Source organism: Falco naumanni, chromosome 12 (assembly GCF_017639655.2).
Source record: "Falco naumanni isolate bFalNau1 chromosome 12, bFalNau1.pat, whole genome shotgun sequence".
In the NCBI taxonomy this organism is placed as follows: Eukaryota; Metazoa; Chordata; class Aves; order Falconiformes; family Falconidae; genus Falco; species Falco naumanni.
The window spans coordinates 21,356,323-21,378,261 of NC_054065.1; the positions used below are offsets into that span (position 1 = coordinate 21,356,323).

Here is a 21,939-nt window from a genome sequence, read left to right on the forward strand (position 1 = left end):
AATGGAACAGAAAGCATAAAATTGTCGCTGTGTAAGTGCGTGGTGCTCCCCTGTCTTCAATATCATGTGCAGCTCTGGTCCTCACTGTCTTCCATCTCTGCTCCCCCCGGTCCAGAAAATGTAAAGAGGAAAAATCCAAAGTACGGGATAACAAATTGCCACCAGGAGTCCTCAGTCTGGAAAGAGCTTGACATGGAGGAGACCCATAAAAATGATGAATGTCATGAAGGAGATCGGGAGTGAGTGTCCAGTGGCCTTCTCAGGAGACGAGCATGGAATGAGTATGTGAGAGCCGTGAAGGGGAAGATGATGGTTTCTCAGGCAGCTCTGGAGCTGTCAAGCTCTTGCTGCATGGATGCTGTCTGAATTCAGTAAAGAGGAACCAAGAAATAGTTGTGTGGTGGGAGGTGTAGGTTGTGGACCTGAGGGAAGAGAGCTGAGTAGAGGCAGAGGGAAAGGAGGGGAAGGAGATTGGTTAGGTACCAGAGGAGTGACCCCTGGCATGACAGAGAAGAAAACGTACCTTGGAAAGGGAATCGGTTGTGGAGAAGGCGCTGGCTTAGGGAGAGAAGGGAAAGGAAAGGGGCAGATGAGCGCAGGAGTTCAAGGAATGGGCAGGCAAACCTTTGCCTACCCCACATGCTTGCTTGCAGGGTGGGGATGGAGACAAGATTGTCAGAGTGTATCTGAGGTTCTGCCATTGGCAAATACCTCTCCAACTCAGATGAGCATCATGCTAGCATGCCTTCCCCTTGTGGGTGACAGCCTGTCACTGCCATAATTCTACTTCATTCAACTTGACTGGTCTGTGTAGGGGCTGTATGAGACTGACAGAAGAACCATTCCAGGTTTTAGGCAATACTATGTAATGGAATATCCTTTTTAAATTACACTACACAGGTAAGATATTAAGCCAGCCTCTTTCAGATTAAACAGCAGAAGGCAAGTATGCTTTTTATAACTCCATTTTAGCCTTGTTTTACGTAAATGCGCTTCATGAGAAAACTGTAAGCTGCTTTTATATTTTTTCTTCTCAAACAAAACTCCTGTCCACCTTGGTGCATGTGATGAATTTGCTGTGAAGAGAAATTAAACTCCTGTAGAGGGAGGCTGTGTTGAATCCCCGATTCCTTTGTTGTGCTTGTTTGCAGTTTCATAATGAAAGATGGAAGGAATTGCAAAAAAGAGTATTTTCTTCTGAGTGGGACAATCTAAGGCCCTGCCTGAGGGAACCGGATTATATTCTGGCCAGTGCTGCAGAGCAGCCCCCTGATGCAGTCGCCCACAGCATCTGGGTAGTCACCAGTTATGCCTGTGGTGGTCTCTTTTATTGTGAACACTCCTTGGTTTTGTGTGAGTAGTAGGCATCTGACCAGCAGCTTGAGTCAAAACCACTTTAAACATGATTTAGTGTTGTACAGTACCTGCTATCTGAAGTGTTGGACTCTACACGTGAAAAACTAAGAGATTTTGGAATTCGCAACCTATCTGTGCCATAGCGTCTCATCTGTAAGATGCACTGTTTGTCTAGATTTTCTCTGGGAATAAATGTCATACAGTATTCCTGAAACATTTCAAAGATGAGCACATAAAAATAATTTTGCGTGCATGAAGCATCCTGTCCTTAGAAGAGAATTTAAATTCCTACAGTTCAAGGAAGGTGCAACCAGAAAGCTGAGCATTGATTAGGGAAGGGCTACAAAATCATGAAGTTGATGGTTGAGAGGACTTCCAGCGTATGGGGAGAAACTGCTCTGATGTAGTTGTGTGAGTGAACCAAAGTGATGATAACATGATTGGATTGATGATGATGGTTCTGGTACTATCAACTTTTTTGTTCCTGGTTTTGTCAGTTGATATTACAGTCTTTGTTGGTGTTGCTTGTTTAATACATGTATTCTGTTGCTGTTCTTATGTTTCTTGTCTTAAGGTGGCTTACTTTCCCCTTTTCTGCTCCAAAAATAATTGAATACGGTTTAATCATGACCAACCAATTTAGATAACAGGATGCTCTCAGTCACCCTTGTTGGAATAGAAGTAATGACAAATACAGGGGAGAAATCAAAGTGTTTCATTGATTTAAAGTAGGTGGGGCTTATTAATTTCACAGCAAGTTTATCAGCCAGTGTTCTTGTATGGTTAGGTAGACAGGCAGCCACTGGGCAAGAAAAGAGAAATCCCAAAAAACTTTTTTTAACTCTCTCAGAATTATATTATGGTGGTCTGATGGTCATACATCTATAGGAATATGAGTTCCCAGTCTTCACACTTGAGTTCTTAATGTCAAATGATGAAAAAGTCTATCCCATTGAATTAAATATAGCTATTCCAGATGGTTATATGTCCAGCATTTCACTGTCCTTCACTGGGGGATATATATATCCTCATCTTTGATCTCTGTTTTTCTTTTCATATCTAAAATCTGCCACGCAGCAGTGGGTTCCCTCTGGAAGCACGCAGCCTGTGCCAGGCACGCTTGACCGACCTGTGGAGCATGTGCGTGGCCTTTCCTTGGTGCTGTAGCTCTCCATGGCAATCAGGTGGCCAAGGCAAATGTTCTCCTTGTCCTAACGTGCTGTTAGGCCTCAGAGCTGTAGGAGAAGTTCAGGAAGGGGATATGCATCTCAGGGCATGGTGTAGCCACAGCGGAGGCTGGAAGACCTCTGGGAAATGGCTCTTCACAGCGACCGGCAGCCAAGGGCAGCTGAAGTGTGGCAACAGAAATGCAGCCCCCAGGCTGCTGCCGCAGCCTGTACCGGCGTTTGTGCCATTGCTTCTGGAGCAGCACTGTGTCTTTCTGCTTCTCCCTAAATCTGCTCTGCGAAGGTTCCTGCAGGACTAATTCCGCCTTCATCTAGAAATCTTCCTCTTGCGTGTTGTGGTAACTTGCAGGTAGGTGGAAACTTTGAGTTTTTGAAGTGCAACGTGGCTGGACAAAATCCCCAGGCTTTGGTGTGTTGCCTAGAATTTTACCGCCATCCTCCATTTTATTCCTGGAAAAATACCTAGTTTAACTTTCAGCGTGAAGCTTTGCTGATCGATACGTTACAAGCATAGTAAAGTTCAAGAAATTGCCTCCATTACTATCTTGAGATGAGAAATTGATTTAGCTGCACTCTCTCTCTGCTAATTCGTCTGTGCTTTACGTTCCCATAAAAGGTATTATGTGCTCCTTATTTTCCAGCAGTGTCATCAATCCTAATGAAGAGAGAAGAACGAAAATTTATATTGTGTGTATGGGATAGCTGATCTCTGACTTAGCTCTTAATTTGTAAATGTTGCCATAGGATTCACTTCTCGGCTTCTCCTTACTGTGCTTTGGTTATATTAAAAAAATCTAGGAGCTGGGATGGCAGCAAAACTGAAGAATATGGCAAAGGAATATAGAGTTAGATTGCTTTTTAATCTAAACATCAAGAAATGAGATGCTGATGAAAGTTTAATGAATGGAATTAAAACCCCATTTGTGAATTTTCTGTACTTTTTTGCAATGTTTAGTCCAGCATTAATTACATTGGGACTGGTTTTGTGGTTATCAGCCATCAGTTCACTGTCTCCAGCTCTAAAAGGCCCAAAGTTTTATTCTTTAACTATAGTATTACGTATGAGAACTTTGCATGTATTTGCTAGTTTACACACAACTGCATATAGGTGGTATTGTAGCTCTGATGGTGGTGGTGGTGTAGTGGGAAAAGTAACCAAAACAACTAAGAAAAACAGGAAAGGGTTTTCCTGGGCGTTCCTGTTGTTGTTTTTCCTAGTGTTGATCAGCCTAGCCTCTGTAGAAAGCTGTAAGGGATGGTTTGCCTGCAGAATAGTTTGGTGTTTTTAGGTTTAATACTAGTGTTTGTTGTTCCAGAGCAGGTGGATAAATAAAAAAGAAAGCAAAACTATACAGAGACTTGGTCACTGCTCATGATATAGCAGTTTGTTGTTTGTTTTGTTTTGTTTTTTTTTTTTTTTAATTAAATTTAAACATCTTGGCAGATTCTAAACAGGTGTGTTAAACTGGGGCAAAACCCCTCCACATTTTCTTGTTTGGCTCCACTGACATTAACCTCGGGTTTTCCCTGTGTCTCTGAGTATTTCCTGTTACAAACAGAAAGCGATGGTGTTCCCCTGCCAGTTGTCAGATCCAATATGCCTGTTACAGACTTCAAGGTGTTAAATGTTTTATTGAAACCTGTCTTTATTTCAATGAAGAGGTAAATTCATGGGATTTGCTGAGGAAAGCCGCCAGCTGATAGGATGCAAGCAGCTAACAAAGGATTTGCTTTTGGGGATGTTTGTAGCATTTCAGCTTACATTTGTAGCAAGATGTGAATGCACACGGGTTTTTGTTACTGGGACTCAACGCAGTGTTGTAAACAAAAGCTCACCTGGATATAAGAAAATCCGTGTGTCCCTGTGCAATGCTACTAGCGTTTACCATCAGCGGAGGTGTTCTGTTGAAGAAAGACATTCTGGGCATGTCAGGCTTTGTAAGGAGCTCTGCTGTCTCTCGTGGTGCACGTTTTGGTGGAGTAGGTTGGTGTCTGGATTGTGCTGTGGACCTGTCTGTTTCCCGTGGATTTGGGGGGAGCGGAGGCTGGCACTGGGCAGGGCGAGGGAGCTGCTTGGGTTCATCTCCCTCATCTTGCTGGTGAGCTAAGGGAGGGCACTTGTTTGTTCTGTGCAAGGAACTGCTGGACTTGTGAGACGGCTTCTTGCTATATGCAGTAGTGTCACGATGCTTGGGACCTATTATCGGAGATTTTAAAAGAATTTTAACAAGTGAACCTAGGATGAAGGTGAGAGAAGGAGAGTGCTGATCGAGGTCACTGAGGTTATCTGTGCCCTTCTTCCACAAGCAGGCATTTATACAGTTTCTTCTTAAGCCTGGAATGACTTCCCCAAACCTGATAGGGCTCGATGCAAATGAAGAGTTTCCTGTTGATGCAGGTGAGCTATGGACTGCACCCTAAGCTTCCAGGCTTGTTTCATAGAGTCATAGAACACTGTGTTGGAAGGGACCTCAAGGATCATCTGGTCCCACCTTTCTTGGCAAAAGCATGGTCTAGACAAGATGGCCCAGCACCCTGTCAGCTGAATCTTAAGTGTCCAATGCTGGGGAGTCCATCGCTTCCCTGGAGAGATTATTCCAATGGCTGATTGTTCTCACGCTGAAAAACTTTGTACTCCTGTCCAATGGGAATCTCCCCAGGAATAACTTGTAAATATTACCCTTCGTCTCTTTCATGTGACCCCCTGAAAACAGAGAGTCTCCATCTTCATTGTAGCCACCCTTTAAATACTAGAACATGGTGATAATGTTGCCCCTAAGCCTTCTCTTCTCAAGGCTGAGCAAACCCAGTTCTCTCAGCCTTTCCTCATAGAGCACGCTTTTTGTGGCCTTTCTCTGGACCCTTTCCAGCCTATGTCATCTTCACTGTATAGTGGGGAGCAAAACTGAGCACACTATTCCAGGTGTGGCCTAACAGGTGCTGAGTGGGATAATGACGACTTTATTTCTGCTGGTGATGCCCTTGTTGATGCAACCCAGCATCCTGTTGGCTTTCTTTGCTGCAGCAGTACACTGTTCACTCCTGTTGAGCTTGTTGTTCACCAAGACCCTCAGAGCTGCTCCCCAGCTGGGTAGATTGCAGCTTGTGCTGCACTCGTGCATTATGTTTTCCCAGGTGCAAGACCTTACATTTTCCTTTGAACTTCATGAGGTTCTTGTTAACCCAGTTTTCCAGCCTATTCAGGTGTTCCTGCAGGGTGGGTCTCCCTTCCAAAGCATCCATCTCCCCACTCAGTTTGGTATCACTGGCAAACTTTGTCAGGGTACACTTGATCCCATCATCCAGATCGCTTCTGAAGATATTAAAGAGCATTGGACCCAGCGTTGATCCTTGGGCAACCCCCCTTGTGACAGGTTGCCAGTTTGGATAGGAGCCACTTACCACCGCCCTTGGTGCGGCCCGTCAGCCAACCCCTACCCACCGCAGACCACTTGTCTAGACTGTAATGCACTGGTTTCTCTGGGAGGAGGCTGTGGAGAAATCCAGGTAGACAGTGTCCATTGCTCACTTCACGTCAGCCGAGCAGGCCGCTTTGTTGTAGAAGGCTATCGGGTTTGTCAAGCACCATTTGCCCTTGGTGAAGCTGTGCCGGCTTTTCCCAGTCACGTGCTTCATTTGGCTTCTGATAGCCCCCAGGAGGATTCGTTCCATAACTTTCCCAGGGACTGAAGTAAGACTGATGTGCCTATAATTTCCTGGATCACCCTTTAAGCACTTGTTGCAGGTGGGGGGTGACATTAGCCTTCTTTCAGTCTTCTGGGATGTCTGCCGATCTACATGATTCTTAAAGCTTATGGAGAGTGGCTTTGCGATGATGTTGGCCAGCTCTCTTAACACCCTTGAATTTTCAGGGCCCTCCCTAAAAGCTGTCTTGGCAGCAGCACCTACAAAAACAAATGCTTTGTTTTCATTTAAATCATTTAGGATGCCTTGTCTAGATATCTCTTCTGCACTGGGTGACAGCCTGATTGTATCTCCCGCACCTTTGACTTCCATGAATCCCTCCCTCCCTGACTGCTGTACCTTCTCTTGTTTGTGTGATGCTCGTCATGTAGGTTGCGTGCTCTGGGCCAGCAAATTTTTCTGTGAGAGCACCCAGGCTGTCTTTGGGTTTTGTCAAAGCAGCATAAGATGCTGTGAAATCTTTACAGTCTCTTCAGTAGAGGCACCATCTTGTTTTATTTATTGCGTCAACATAACCCGTTCCTCGTTTTGCACTAAATGCCAAGCTGAGTTAAGAACAAAAGAGTAATTTACTTGTATTTCAGTCTGTAATTTGAAGGATGGACCGTGGATGTATCAATCCCAGAGATTTGATAATGAAGCAATCTCTCACTGTTGGTGTAGGAAAGAGGTTCTTCAAGGGGGTTATAGTGCTGATAGGTGTCCTCTGCAATAGTGACTTGAAGAACAAAGCGTGGATTTACTATATTGAATAGAAGTTGGGATTTGGTTATGATACAATAGGAAGTTTATTCTTGCAGATCTGCTTGTGGTTTGGGGCAAGGTGGTGGTATTTCATAAGATAATTGTGGTGGGGGGAAAAACTAATTTCCATTCTCTTGATTTATGTTTAGATACATGATTTTGAGATCACAGAATGAAAGCAGCATGAAATGTTATGGCAAAGACAGCACAGCAAGATACAGGAGTCTCACAAATCCTCAAAAATCAGGTAATGTTCAGGTAATGTTGCAGCATCGTATGTCCACTTTCTATGAGGCTGGCTTGTTTAATGAGGCTGAATGCTTTTTGACTGTCTTCCAAAATTTAGGCTTTTGAGTCTCTGTGGCTTTATTGATGGACTTCTCAGATATGACTAGTTGTGTGTTGGCTTTGTCCTGTAAAACATCATTTTATGTACCTACAATATGTATGACACAGGAGATCCCCACACATACAAATGTTTTTTTAAAGGACTACCTCAGCTATATTGTCCCATACAAGCAAAGTGGACATTATCTTAATTAAAAAAAAACCAAACACAAAAAAATCTATGATGGTCAGCTCTGCATAGCCACTGGATTTTGTTTGGCTTTGTTGCAAAAGTACCAACAAGAGGTATTTGAGAGGGACTGACTTCTTGGAGGATTGTGCAGCAGCATTTCTGAAAGCTGTGTCCTTTGGGGGAGACACTGGGCTCCAAATAGCTGTTCCTTCTCAACTGAAAGCATTGCCATATGCTATTTTCCGCATACTGCTACTTCTGCCTTGTTTTTTTAATTGTTTATCTGTCTTGGGATGTTTCCTTCTTGCCTGTTTTTGCAAATCCTAGCATATGTTCTCTGACTGTTACACAGCATTTACAGTTACAGAAAAAGGCAATCGCATTACAAGCTTCAGAGTATAAACAGAGGTCAGGAAGAAACTGATTCAGTGCATTAGAAGGATGCTCACCTTATCCTAAAACGTGGCTGTGGTCACAACAATAGCTGATGGATTGATGTTTGAGGGGAAAGGCACAAAAAATTCCCCTCCTCCCCCAAATCAACAGCAGAGACCAGAGGTTGTAACACAGCAACATAAAGTAAATGGGCAAGGTCTAACGTCTCTGTCCCAAGATCTTCATGCCAGGTCTTGTCATGTCGGCGGAACTGGGATCTTGCTGGAGAAAAACAAGTCACTCAGTTCAGTAATAGAAGTAAACTAAAATATAAAGTTGAGGGCAATTTTGATAATAGGGCATGTTTATTTTCCAGGAAGCATTTGTGAGTATCGCCCTTGATGTAGGACTCAGCGGAAGGTGTTACAGTTTTTTTCATCTAAGCAGTCAGTAAACCCAGATTGGCTGAAGAGATTTCAAATCAAGATTCATAGGCAGCTTTAGCCTTGATCAAATATGCAGTAATATATTGGTGAATATTTAAAAAAATCATTGTGTTTATCACAGATGATCAGCCTCTTTAAGCTGTCTCCCGTACGCTCTTTTTAGTTGTTTAGTCATGGAATATACAATTCATGTGCCCTTCTGGCCTTAGTCAAGGTTTTTATTTTATTTTTATTTTTAATCAGTATTGTGAGGAGACCACATCATTTTATATTTGGTATTTTTATGGAGTAATGTGATAGCTGCTTCATACACAGTTCTCAGAACCCTTCAAAGTACCTCAAAACTGTAATGCCAATTCACTGCCAGCAAAGATAATCAGATTTGTTGAAGCAACCTTCTTCATTTCTTTGGGACTCATGGAACTGAATCTCGATTGAACTAAATTGAGTTAATGGCTTTATTTAGAAATTAGCCTCCTCTTCTTGAATAACCAGAGTTCTGTTAGTTTTGGGGAAAGAAAGTTTTCATTAGATTACCAGTGCCTCAGAATGCATTTTCTACTTAGATCAAAAGGAGAGGCAAATGTTTCTGCTTGTTTGTCTTCCTTTCTCCTCCCCCTTTTCTAGAGGCTTTCCTTAGATGATCAACTGTTGGTTTTGCTGTTGTTTTTGTTGCCTTTTTTTAAACATCATTGAAGTAGAGAAATTGCTTGGTTCCCCTCCCAATGCTGTCGTTCCTCTCCCCTCCCCCAAGTCCAATGTGTTCTTTATTAAACTGAATTAGGACATTCTAGGCTCTCTTAAAGAGTGGAAATGGGAACAGCTTAAATGAGCAGCCACATGAGACTCAGCAGCCTTTCCAACTGCACTGCAGAAGGAGCTCAGCTGCAAAGGGAATGATAATTTTTGAAGGATTTGTGCAACTGTTGAAGAATTACCAGCATTAATATTAAAACGTAGCTAATCTGGTTTTCCCCTTCCAAGCGTGTATAGCTTTCTCACTATGCTTGCTATAAAATCAGCGTGCTAAATACTTTGCTTCCTTGCCATCCTCTTTTAACTTCTGCAATTATTTATTTGCTTGTGTTCTCATATACTGAAGTGGGTATGTTGTTGCTGTTGGTTTTGCCTAATAATGCCAACCTTGAGGTTTGTATGCAGATATGGGTGTGGATTTGAGATGTCTGCTATTCAGAGAAAGCCAAAATCAAAGTGTAGTAGAAAACATATGAGCAGTTGAGTCGAGGATTGGGGTGAAAAGGTTTTCAGCCCTGTAAGCATTTCTCCTTGAGATAGCAATATGGATTTCAAGGACCAGCAGTCATTTTCTGTAGCTATTTCGGTGTTTGTTCTAACCTAAATAGCCATGATCCTGATACCTTTTGACCCTTGTTTTCAGTCTCTGCCTCTCTTTATTTGTATATCAGATGTCTTCAGGGTTTCTGTAATTTTTTTTTTTTAAAAAGGTAGACCTTTGAGTTGTCTTCTCAGCCCCCTTTCCCTTTTCTCTCTGCTAGTTCACTTAGCTGCCTTGCTTGGTGTTAGAAATTATTCATTCTGTTTTAGTCCTGTGCTGCTTTTTTTCATGTGCATATTTCCTGTGCCAAAAAAAAAAAAAAAAAGGAGGGGAGCTGGGGCTTCAACTGTGGCTACACAAAGAGTTATGGAGGCAAACCTGGTATCTAAACAGCCTGCAAGAGCACAGGGGTCTCTGAAATATGTGTCTTCCAATTCTGTGCTTCTCAGCCATCCAGCATTACTGCAGTCATTGCATCTGAAGATGCAGGGGTAGTGCCAGCTTTGCTCCTCAGAGCTGGGTTTGAGTAGTGCAGGCGCATCTGTTCTTAGGTAGCACCCTCCATGGTCTTTAAAGCTACTCTTCTTGGCGGGTTCTCGGTGGCTGTACCTTGGTAGTGCCCAGCTGAAGATCGTGCCTGTCTGTGCTGTTGCTTAAAGGCTGGATTATAATCAGCCTGTGTGGCAGTGGCTGGAGGTAGCATCAGCGTTGGCAGAACAGAGGCTGTCAGGGAAGGAACTGCTGTATATTCCTGTCCTAAAGGAAATCAGAGAGCAAGATGATGTGAATGATGGCTCTCTTGATTTTGGAAAATAGCTTAGCAGAAGATCTCACAGTTCTGAATAACAAAACAGGCCAATAAAAACATGCTCATAAAAAAGGCTAAAAGTTGAGTAAGATAAATACTGTTTTGTTTCTATTGAAGCAAAGTGTGGGGAAAAGAATTGAAAGACACTTGAGAAAGCCTTGTTTCAGCCTGTGTGACTGAAGGGCAGTAAGGCATGATTAAAGCATACCTGCAGTGTCGGGAGAACGCACGGCAATGACACATTTCTGTAAGCAGGCATGCCTTGAGTTAAGTGTTAGAAAAAAGCAGTTTAGACTGCTAAGGGTGGTGGTTAAACTTCCTTTAACTAACTTGTTGCTGTCCTGGAGGGAAGGTCATGAGGAGGGATGGTGCCCCAGTGAATCAACATGTGCTGATACTGTTGCTTGTGAGTAGCTGCAGGTGCTCTGCCCTGCAGAAGCTGTTTGAACATGGAAATCTCTTGTATCTGCCATCTTAGGCAGTTGTCTTTTTTTTTCAGACTAATTAGTCAATAATCTGTAAAAGCATGTAGATTTTTGCTTGAAATGACAGCTGAAAAACGTGAAGTTGGACAGACCATAGGATCCAATTCCCTTTTGATACGCAGCCATGCAACCTACTGAGATGGCTTACATCGCTGCTACAATAACTTTATGGCCTTTTAATGAGTCTCCTTCCTGGAGACTCATTAGCTCTGCTCTCCTACAGTCTTTTGTCACCCCTCTCCATCAGCTCGGTTCTGAAACTGGCACTGGCTGCCATTCAGTCCTGGTTTTGCAGCATACCCAGCCCAGCTTTCATGCACTGGCTGACTTGGAGAAGATGTCTTGTTCTGAAATTTATGTGGATTCAGACAGTTTGACATTGTGACTGTGGCTTGATCTGTTGTTTACTTGAAAAATTCTGCAGGTTTCAACTTCTGTGGTGTGTGATGGGAGCTGGGAGGGGTTTTTTGCTATAACTGCCATTTCCTTGATATTTCACTGCCTGTCGTCTTCTCTAAGTTCTTCTGACTCTCCAGTGAAATAGCTTATGAAGGAGGAAGATCAGATCCCTTTTACTGAAGACTGATAATGTTGGAATATTCTTCTATTTCATGTTTACCAGTATTAAGTTACGGCAAGCTTCCAGGAGAGACTACTACTTGTATTGCCTTACAGTTCTTGTGTTTGAAGAGGGATGCAGTTGGAGTGTGTAAAGGCATTTCAGCCAGCTTGGCATGTTCTCTGGCTTTTAGTCTGGAGAATGGGGTTGTGCAAGTTGCAGGGGACCACACTGAAATTATGAGAAAAGAGTTCAAGCAAAACCTTGTCTCTGTTGAAATCAATTAACTCCCATTAGTTTGAGTCCAGATTCCATCCATAAACTTAAGTAGGGTATTTCTCTTTCTAGGCAGTCTACAGAAATGTTTCTGTCCTTCTGCATTTGTTTTCATGTTTCTTTGTAATGATTGCATAATGGGGATATATCTGTAATGTCAGAAATGTAATAGGTTAAGTAGCATAAATGACTTGGGAAGAGAAGAAACGCAGAACTGCAGAACCATTGTTGCTTTAAAACTCCTGCTGCTTTTAGTTGTTTGATTTAACCATTTAGTAGTTAGAGCTGTTGCTATGATAAATTACAGTGATGGGTGTTTAGGCATGAGAGATAAACAAAAAGGAGAAAAAGCACTCTTTTCTTCGTATCATTGGAAGAAATAGGAAATTGTTCAGTATGCTGCCACTGGCTTCTCAGTTGGCCAGCGACTAACTTTGGTGCCCCTATAAGCTTTAATGATGTCGTGTACAGACTGAAATATTTTTAGATTTTAATCCAACAAGAAATGTATACTGTTAGCGTTTTGTTAAAGCTGATGGCAAATGCTCAGTGTATACAGCATCAAGCCCTTGAATTTAAGCCCATTCAAGTACTAAAAAAAATAATCTGGTATCTAAGGGACTGGTTTATTAATGATTATGCTTTTATCAGTGTGCATTTCTGGGCTTTTTTCTGTGTTACCTGAAGGTAGAATAACAGTGCTTTTTAAACATTTGCACTTTTCTCCCTCCAGATCAATGATGCTTTTGAAAGGAATGTTTTCATCTTTCTTTTTTTCTTTTTTTGAGGGGGAGGGAGAGGATTGCGTGGTTTAAAACAATGCAGATTTTTTCAAATGTGAGTCTCATAATGACTGAAGTTTTCAGTCCTTTTGTGACTTGATTGGTATTTTAATACAGTATTCCATTACAATTTTTTGAAGATATTTAGAAATGTTTCTCTGACTGTGATAATTCCGTAATCTACGTAACAGACAGCAGCATGTCCAAACTCCTGAACTGGAGGGGAGTTGAGGATGCTGGAGGGGAAATTTTCTATAAGCATTTGTCTTTTTTTTTTTTTTTTTTCTTTTCTTTACTTTCCCCTTTTTTCTTTATTTTCTTCCCTACTGAGAGAGAAGTGGGGGAGAGACATTTCTGCTAATAATTCTGATATAAAACCACCTTGACTGTTTTCCAGTACCCTGAGAATTGTGACAGGTAATTCCCCCCCCCCATCCCCTGAAAGGGTGCAATAAGTGGAATTTGGTGTATGCCTGAGGGCTGACATTTTCTCTGGTGACCACAAAACTGGCTGTGCCACCATGGAGCTTCTGCCTGTGGGAGGAGTTAGGGGGTCAGGGGCCTGGCTAGCTGCTTGATTAATTTTTATACCAAAATCATGTTGTTTGCTGCCTTAAGAATAAGTTCTTACTCCTGAAATTCTTTCAATTTTGTAATTGTCTCCTGGAGACACTTACTTTCTCTCTCACTGGTTTGTAATACAGTTATTTCTTGTCCTTTGACTAATACTTGTCACTTCAAACTTCAAAAAGAAGGGCCAAAACCAAGGAAGTTGGTGTAAATTACAGTGCTGTTAATAGGTGAAATGGGGCATACCTCCTATACAAAAGGTGTATTGACAGATCCAATAGTGCCCTGTTTTCATGGGAAGATGCATTTAGAGCACCTCAGCCGAGCTTTCTTAACTTGGCAGGCATAAGGAGATGCGTAGTCCTGTGCAGGATCCCTCTCTTCCTCTAAAAGTTTATGGCCTTTCAGTGTGAAATATTGCACAGTGTTTCTTTTTTATGCCCTTTGAATGTTTTGTGGAGGCTTTGTTTAGTTTCCCTTCATAATTTTTAATAGGAAGTCTTTGAAGTTGGATTGTGGCTGAAAAATCTTGTTGGCAGCCTGACCATTCATTGTTGACTCCTATCTTTTTTTTAATTGTGCATCTATAAAAATCTGGAAGGGAGTGTGTTCAGAGAAACTGTGAAGCAATGTATATTTCTGGAAAGGGGAAATAAACTTGCAATTATTCTCAGCCATTATTTGTCACGTGAAAATGTTACATGCTAATGGCTGCAGATGGTTTACACAAAAACTGTACGCACTGAAAGCCCTCCTCATTGGGAGCTATCGTTTTCTGTCATACATTATGCTAGAACGGAAAAGGGTTTTTTTTCTGCCTGCAGCTATGTATTACCCTTATTTGCTGTTGCTAGCACAGACCTCGTTAATATGCATCTGGCAATGGTTAAAATTTTCTCCATCAGTGACTTTATATTTATCCCTCTAGATGAAGGATTCTCCTAAGTTTGAAAAGGTAAGGCTATCGGTACACAGGAGTCTGTGGTGGAAAGCATTGCGTTTGGAAAGGCAGATGTGAAGGAGGCAGAGTTAAGGTTATGGTTTAATATTTTTATGCTCTTGTTAAAGTTCAGAATCAACTTTTATGTGGAAATGTATTTCTGTGTGTGCAGGCATATTGTACCTCTGTGTGTGTGTGTCTTTGTAGACACGGTGATTGCTTCATACTGTGGAATAGTAAAACAACCCTGTAATGTGCCGATGTATTTTGTTTTATTCATCAAAAACAGTACAGACATCTGTAAAGTGTTAGTCTGAATTACAGTTTATATAGTGAAAATGACAAATGACAAAGGGTTGCATTCGGTATAAATTAGTGTGTTAATAGTGCAGGGCAAAGAAGGAAGGGTAAGAGGTTAGAATACAAGTTGGAGTTCAGAGCTCCTGATGTAAGGTGAGTGATCAGAAAAATTTCCGTGGACTGGTTTAGTCTTAGCATTAATCACATTTCACACAGATGTAGCAAACAAATCTATGTGCATAGATGCAGCTGAGTAACTATGCTTGTGATTTTTTTTTATTTTTTTTTTTTTTATATTGTCACAGCAATGGACATTATTGTGGCATCTTATTCTTCAGTGACTCTTTATTTTCATACCACCAGTGGATACCTCGTGTAGATATCCTGGAATCTGTGAGAAGCTGTGGAAAACTCTGTGCAAATCCCAGATTGCAGTTAACTTTTCTGTATGTCCTGTTAGATGCTGATATCTGAATACGGTCAGCTTTGTTCAGAGCCGTGGTTTTCTTTTACCTGCTTTTTCAGGCCTTTGTGGAGGCATCTGTGGTGTCTATACTACTTGATTTTGTGTTATGAAATGGGCATGTTTCTTCTGACAAGAAGGCTGTAACTCTAGGAAGGTGACTTGGTTTGATAGTCAACACTTTGGCTAAAACTAGTCATGAGAGCGCAGTATGTGGCCAGCTAAAACTGCTTGAATGTTCAGGTACTTTAGAGGAAAAAACAGTTTTGAAGAATTAGCCTTTATTAGTTTGCAAAATGATTTTATCAGAACACTAGAGAAGAGGCAGGATAATGGGATGAGATGAAGTAATCTAACTGCTCTGGAATAACCCAGCTGCTACAATTTTGCATCTGATTATATATTTCCAACTAGGAGATTTTACAGTTGCTTTTGAGGCAATAACAGCAACAGTTTATGCAGAGCCAGCACTTACCTTGTCTTTCTCTTACTCAGCAGGTGTCTGGCACACTGAATCTATTGATCTGTGTAGGATTTGTGCTTTGGTTCATTTATTGAAGATGTGAAGCAACGTCAAGTCCGAGATTGGAATTACTGACAGACTGGAGGCAATCTTAAGTCCTTGTGATGCACATGGACATGCTGAATTATAAGTAATTCTAGCTTCTTTTCCCCTCCCCTCCCTTCCCCCTCACTCAGCTATCTCAGGGTTCATAGAGATTTCAATGGTTCGTGTGCCTGTAAGTTTGGAACAGAAGTGACCAAAAATGGGGGACCAGGAATTGTATAAAACTAACCATACTGCCAACAGCAATGAGAACTTGTACTACCAACAACACCAAATGAACTCCCTTCCATCTCTAAATCATAGCTATGGGACATCTGTTATGGATGTTCCCCAGGCATCCCCTCTCTCCCCCCAGTTTCCCCAAGATTCAAGAGACAGTATAGCTTTGCCTGTAGGTTCAAAAAGTCTTGGGTCAGTGGATACATCTAGACAAACCAGTTGGACACATTCTGGCTCAGGAAACCATGTCCCAGTGAGGAACAATTTGAATAATCAAAGCGCTATGTGGAGCCCCCTTGGGCAGGGGGAGTCCCATGATGGATACCAATATTCTTACTCTCAACCCAGTGAAAATAGATCGCAAAAAATTACCAGTGGGGTCCTGCATAAATTGGACTCCTTTACACAAGTATTTGCTAACCAAAATCTGAGAATTCAAGTCAACAACATGGCTCAGGTTTTGCACACCGAGTCTTCAATGGTGGATAATTCCGGTGACAGTGCGCTCAGGCAGCTGCTGTCCCAGAAGCCAGCAGTTGAGCAACAGCCTGTAACTTCCAGTGTACAAAGATACCAACCGGTGCCACAGCAGACACACCAGAATTTTGCAAGCACACAGCAAAAGCAACAAATGCAAGTCATGCAGCACCAACAGTTGTACTACGACTACCAGCAGCATTTATCACAAATGCAGATGCATTCTGCGTTTCAGCAAGGACAGACGCACATTCAACAAATGCAGTCCCAGCAGCTCTTACCGCAACAGATGCAGCACTTGCAGCAGACTCAGTACTATGCTCAGCCACAGCAGGGACATCAGCGGCTCTCGATACAGGAGATCCAGCAGCAGCAGCAACAGCCAACTCGGCAGCAGCAGCAGCGGCAGTGTCCAATGCAAATAGCTCAGTATTACCAAACGCAACCTGTTATGCAGCAGTTACAGCAACAGCAGCAACAGATGCAATTGCCGCTTCCTCCGTATCACAGGGAACCAGATCCAAAGACTATGCATGAACCACACCAGTACTCTCAGGATCCTGGTCATCCTGTGCAGCTTATCCAGTTGGGAGCAGTGCCTCAGTATTGCTACCAGGATCCCCATGAACAGTACAGGCACTTGTACCCACAGAGTTTACTGCAGCAGCAGCAAGATCAGCAGAAGCAATACCCGAGTGAAAGCAGAGTGACATCTCTGAACTCCCATGTTGGCCTCACTCCACCAGAGACCACAGAGGATCCCACACGGCAGGAAATTAATTCTGTAGGTAATGCTGTTCCTCATCGAACTCTTTTGCTACCCTCGGGAGTTCATCTGAACAACAAAAGCTCTCAGCAAGACTCACCCAGCACCACGTGGCCTCAGGTAGGCAGGATTTTAGGTCCGTGCTCAGCTGAACTTGTTTTGCAGAAGAGTAGCAAGGTGTGGAAACGAAACTGTTGCAGAAGAGCAGGGAGGTTGGGATGTGAGTGATGGGCATCACTGGGATGTTTTGGGGAACTGCATTAGTAGACTTAGGTCTGCCTTGCTGGGTTGGTTTGGGGCCAGGCTGGCGACAGCACAGGGCTGCTGCTGCTGTGGGGCTGCTGCTTCCCTCACGGGAGTCTTTGGGAAATTCTGTCTTGGTGTCTGGGGAGGAGGGGCCCAGTTACAATAAAGTGCTTTTGCTAATTTTTCAACACCTGAGGGCTTGATTGTTCAGGAAGAGTTAGTCAACTCCCTGTTTCCAAAAGTAATACCTGGGTCAGAGCAAAGGTTTCAAAACGGCAAACAGGTGAGTGGAGGAGAACTTACACTATTACACTCACAGAGGACTGATTTGGTAGAGACATGTAAGGCGTTCAGTTCAGAGGCTTTTAATATTAGTGAAATCATATGCAAAACGCAAACATAATCCTGTGAGGACCTTCATTTACGCATTAATATTTCCTGAAAAATTATTTTCTTTTTTCTCCTCTTCCCCTCTTCCTCCTTTGATAGCAGGTGCAACTGTCAGATGGCAGACGGCAGCCGTTGTCCCCAGAACAAAGGTATTTTTAAAAAATTTCTTTTGTCTTTTTAATTTAAATATGAGAAATACAAAGGAGTGCTGCAGCTTAGAGGGAGGGGAATGTACTCTGGGTAGGTAAGAGTCGTTGCTCTTCTAGAAACATCTTTAGCTTTTAGGATTTAAGTTTGTGTGATTTTTTTTCACCATCCCCCCCCATCAATAAAATGAAATAAATGCATTGTCTTTCAAAAAAGAAAGAAAGGAGAGGAAAAAAAAAAAGGAACCAAAGAAAACGCAAAAGCAGGGGAGCGGTTTGCTCTCAATCTTGCATTTGTAAGAGAAGGGATGATGTGTGGTTTGGATTTGTATCTCTGTTTTTCTTAAGGCCTTGCCTCTGAAGGGCTGAGGTGTCCTCCGGCACAGTTGTCTACCATAAGTAGGCGCATTGGGTCCAAGCACTTGTTAACTGCTGTCATGAGTGGAGAAATGTCGGTCTGTCATGATAGATCTTGTGGGTTCTCAGACTTTTCTATACAGAGGGCCATGCTTTGATGTGTCCTACTCAAAACTTCCTTTCTCCTCATCTTGGGAGCAGCTGATCTAGGTTATTGCCCACATATTCCACAGTACTCACCCAGTGCTTACTTGTGGTTTCGTAACCATCTAGCTGTAAAATTTTGATTTCCTTGACTAAAAAGCTTCCTCTGCAACAAAGGGAATGTGCCAAATTAATGTCTCTTCTTCTGTTCCATGCTATAAAAAAATGAAAATAAAAATAGTGGCCAGAACAGAGAAACACTTCCTGAGAGAGCTGATGTGAAGAACAAGCTAATGTGTTCAATATGCTTGAAGGAGTTTAAGAGTTTGCCTGCTCTAAATGGTCACATGAGGTCACACGGAGGAGTAAGAGCATCTCCTAACTTCAAACAGGTAGCAGTCTGGTTTACTTCAGTATTTGGCGCTCTCCTTTCCATGTTGATATTTGCTTGCTTTGCCATGCTTTGCTTTGCTGTCAAAACTTGTTCTTCTCAGCGCTGTTTTGTTATGTCATACCCTCCGTGAGTAGAAATGCACATGATTGTGCCAGTTTGTAGGCCAGAAGTCTTGCTTCGAAGTCAGAGGCAGTGGCAGAAGACAGGACAGCGTTTGTACCTCTCTGTTTCTCTGCACATTACAAAAACACTCTACAAAGTTGTGTCAAGAGGGTCTGAATTATTTTCCCCTCATGTTTATTATATTATAAATATCAGAAACATCAAGTCTTCCTAATTTTCATTTGGGCTACTTGGATGACTAAGGGATGTTTATTGGAATCCTTCCCAGGCTTTAGTTGAAGGAGCAGGATTGTTGAGTCTTTGACAGCTTTCTTCCCAAGTGTTTTAGTTCTGCAGGTATTAACAAATACCAAACCAAAAATGTGGGTTTGAATTGTTCTGCATAAAAATAACTTGCCCTGCCAGACAGTCTTTCTCTGTCCTGGTATTTTAGAAATTCTGTCCTAATGGGGAATACCACGGGAAGGCAAAGAGCTATCAGTTACACCATCTGTATCTTTTTTTTGGTGGGTGATGGAGAGTTCTGCCTTTATAGTGATAAAAAGAGCACGTGTTTATATCCCCTCCTGCAAGTTACCTTGTAAAGATGTTTAATGTGTTTGTTTATCACTGAGGCTGAATCCTATGTAGGAGTCATAAGTAATCTGCCAACTTCATTCAAGGTGAATAAAGAGTCCAGGAAGCAGCGCTGTTGTGTGTTTTGTAACCCTGGCCACTTATTTTCAGCCACGGTGCATACATTGCGTGGTGTATCGATCCAGAAGTAGCCCTCTCTCACTCGGGCTGAAAGCCTTTAATTGTCTGTACAGGATGAAGGAGAGAAACCACCACAGCAGCCGCTGCCAAAAGAGGGGGATAGCCTCGCGCCCATCGTCATGCCAGTGTCTGTCCCTGTAAAGCTTCTGTCACCTGAGCCCAGCACGCAGCCCTCTGCCAGCACTGCCACAGTCAAAGACAAGCCTGCCAACTCTGTGTCAGATGATGAGATGCCCGTTCTCGTGAAGATGACTTACTCTCCACCGTGCAGTCCAAAAGTGGCCAACCCCTGCTCATCCTCTGTGAGTGCTGCATATCTTGCCACTAACTGTGCTGTGCTTGTTAAATCCCTTTGCTTATAGTGCTGCTACTTGCTGAAATGTCTGTATTTTAGAATATTTTCTGGAATCTTAACGATGCCTAGTAAACAAAAAAGGCTTGTGGCATCATAGAATTTCTTCCTCAGTCATTTGAAAATACTAATTTTCCCTTTGCTTGGGGAATCAAGACATCAGCTGAAAATAAATCATTTGAAATTGGAATGTGATATTCTTATCCCACTAGAACAAAGGGATTTAGTATCTTTTTGCTGTTATTGTCTTTTCCTTTTCAGGCTGCTTTGTTTTCCTGTTATTGCTTAAATTCAGCAGGTTTATTTCTTTCTGTTTTTTAAAGTCAGATATATGTGCTTCTCATTTCAGCCAAGGATGGGAGAGCACTGTGCAGTGCCTGCTTACAGTGTGTGCTCTAAGCCAGTATGAAGCTTGCCGACTCAGAGTTTTGCAATGAAGTCATTTTCCCCTTTCTCTTTGCATGCATCAGATCTAAGAGTTAATCACGGGGAATTCTGATATAGGAGAAATAGCTATGCTTAGTGCTTTTATTTCAATCGTAAAACTGAAATTGTCAGGCAGCATGAGGAATTGATGAATACTTGAATGACACATGAGAATGCTCTTTATTGTTTTCTTGAAAGAGTCTTGGAGGAAGCAGTATTTATTTCACATACCAGTGTAGGAATAGATGCTGCTTGTTCCTTCAAATCCATGCTTGCAGGCTACACCATGATAAGAGATTACTGGGGAGTATAACTACTGTATGGTATTATCTGTATAATGCAGAGAAATACTCTTGTGATTTTTTTTTTCTTTCCTTCTTCTCGTGAGGCTGATGGCCAAACAAGAGGACAGCATATACCATCATGGGTGACTCCTTATAATATTCATGTATTTATCACCCCTCTCCCGACCCTTCACTCATAAACACTAATTTTAAATATGTAGTATTTTAAAAAGTAAAATATTTTACTCTTTTCCTTTTAGAAAGAGGTTTTACACATAAACTTCCACTTCACTGTGGAAGCCGGCGTTTCACAATACTTAGCTTCTAACTCAGCAGTACAGTTTTTCTTTTCTATTTCTAGTTTCTGGAGAGAAAAGGGACAGTCTTTTCTGAATCCTTGAGCTCTGAGTGGGAGATCTTCTCTAGAGACATCAGAGTAGGTGGCTTGGGCTTGTGTATTTCTGCAACGTATGTAAAGTGACTGTGATTAAATCTGCCAGTGTTTGGCTAAATGCACATTCATTCACTCAAAATCATGCTTGCAGTCTTTGTTATTGCCCAAGCAAACTAAACTCATGCAGTTTCCTCTCTGGATCCTATCTTTTATATAAGCAGTAGTATTGGAAATGTTCGAAGATCAAAAGATCTACAATTCCATCTTCCTCTGTGAGGAGATTATGCCATTGGAGACTTTTTTTTTTAAATACCAAAAAAAAAAATGGAGCTGTGTTGCATTTATTTATATGGTGCTTTGAGCTGTCCAGAAAAGCTCCCACAAAGCTCATAGAATCAGTACAATTAAACAACAGAAGAAAACTAAATGTTCAGCAAGGCTGTAGTTCAGCGAGCTGAAGCCAGCGGTCAAGGGAGGTCCATCAGGATCTACCCAGAGTGGATTTATCAAGGTGTGGCAGCAGGGCTCACAAGGATGCCTTCAGTCTTGGATAATGGGAACCAGTTCCTGGAGCTTCAGAAAAGTGTTGAGGGGATTCTGCATTGAGAGCCCATGGACATCACTATCTCCCTTAATATTCAATGTGGTCGTTTTCGAAAGCAGTGTTGGCATAACCGCGCTGAGGCTCAGGTATGCTGTAGGTGAGGTAGCACAGGAGGTGGTGGTGTGTAGGACTTCTGAGATGCTGTCTTGGTTGATTAGTTTGCTTTACATTAGTGAGAAAGGAGTATCAGCTCTTTCACCTTTAAAGAGCAAAACAAAATGAGCCCTTAATCAAAGACTGGGATCTGGCCTGCTGGGGTTTTTTTTAGATGTTGGTTTGTTTTGGTGGTTTTTTTCCCTTGAGTTAAGGGTTTTATCCCTTTTCTCCTTTTTGAACACTAAATGTTCACCATCGTGATGGACTATGTCTGTGATTATAGGTAACCCTCACCCTTTCACTGTTCTGAGTGTCCGTTATCAGCCAAATTCTCTGTAAAGCTGCATTTTGTCCTGCAAAAGAAAAACTCTTCCAAAATTTAAT

General features: G+C 42.2%; 1 protein-coding gene across 10 annotated transcripts in view; it reads left to right on the plus strand.

Moving 5' to 3' along the window:
• TRERF1 (transcriptional regulating factor 1) overlaps positions 1–21,939 on the plus strand; it is a 100,627-nt gene that overhangs the window by 64,604 nt on the left and 14,084 nt on the right. For 5 of the 10 annotated variants that reach the window (XM_040612088.1, XM_040612090.1, XM_040612087.1 and 2 more), the window contains 5 exons: positions 7,142–7,239; positions 15,309–16,963; positions 17,579–17,628; positions 18,368–18,518; positions 19,453–19,701. In XM_040612088.1, coding sequence (XP_040468022.1) covers positions 15,581–16,963; positions 17,579–17,628; positions 18,368–18,518; positions 19,453–19,701 — 1,833 coding nt within the window. In that variant the 5' untranslated portion in view covers positions 7,142–7,239; positions 15,309–15,580. Of the gene's footprint in view, positions 1–7,141; positions 7,251–15,308; positions 16,964–17,578; positions 17,629–18,367; positions 18,519–19,452; positions 19,702–21,939 lie in introns of all 10 variants that reach the window. The other 5 variants (XM_040612092.1, XM_040612091.1, XM_040612089.1 and 2 more) reach the window with 5 other exon arrangements.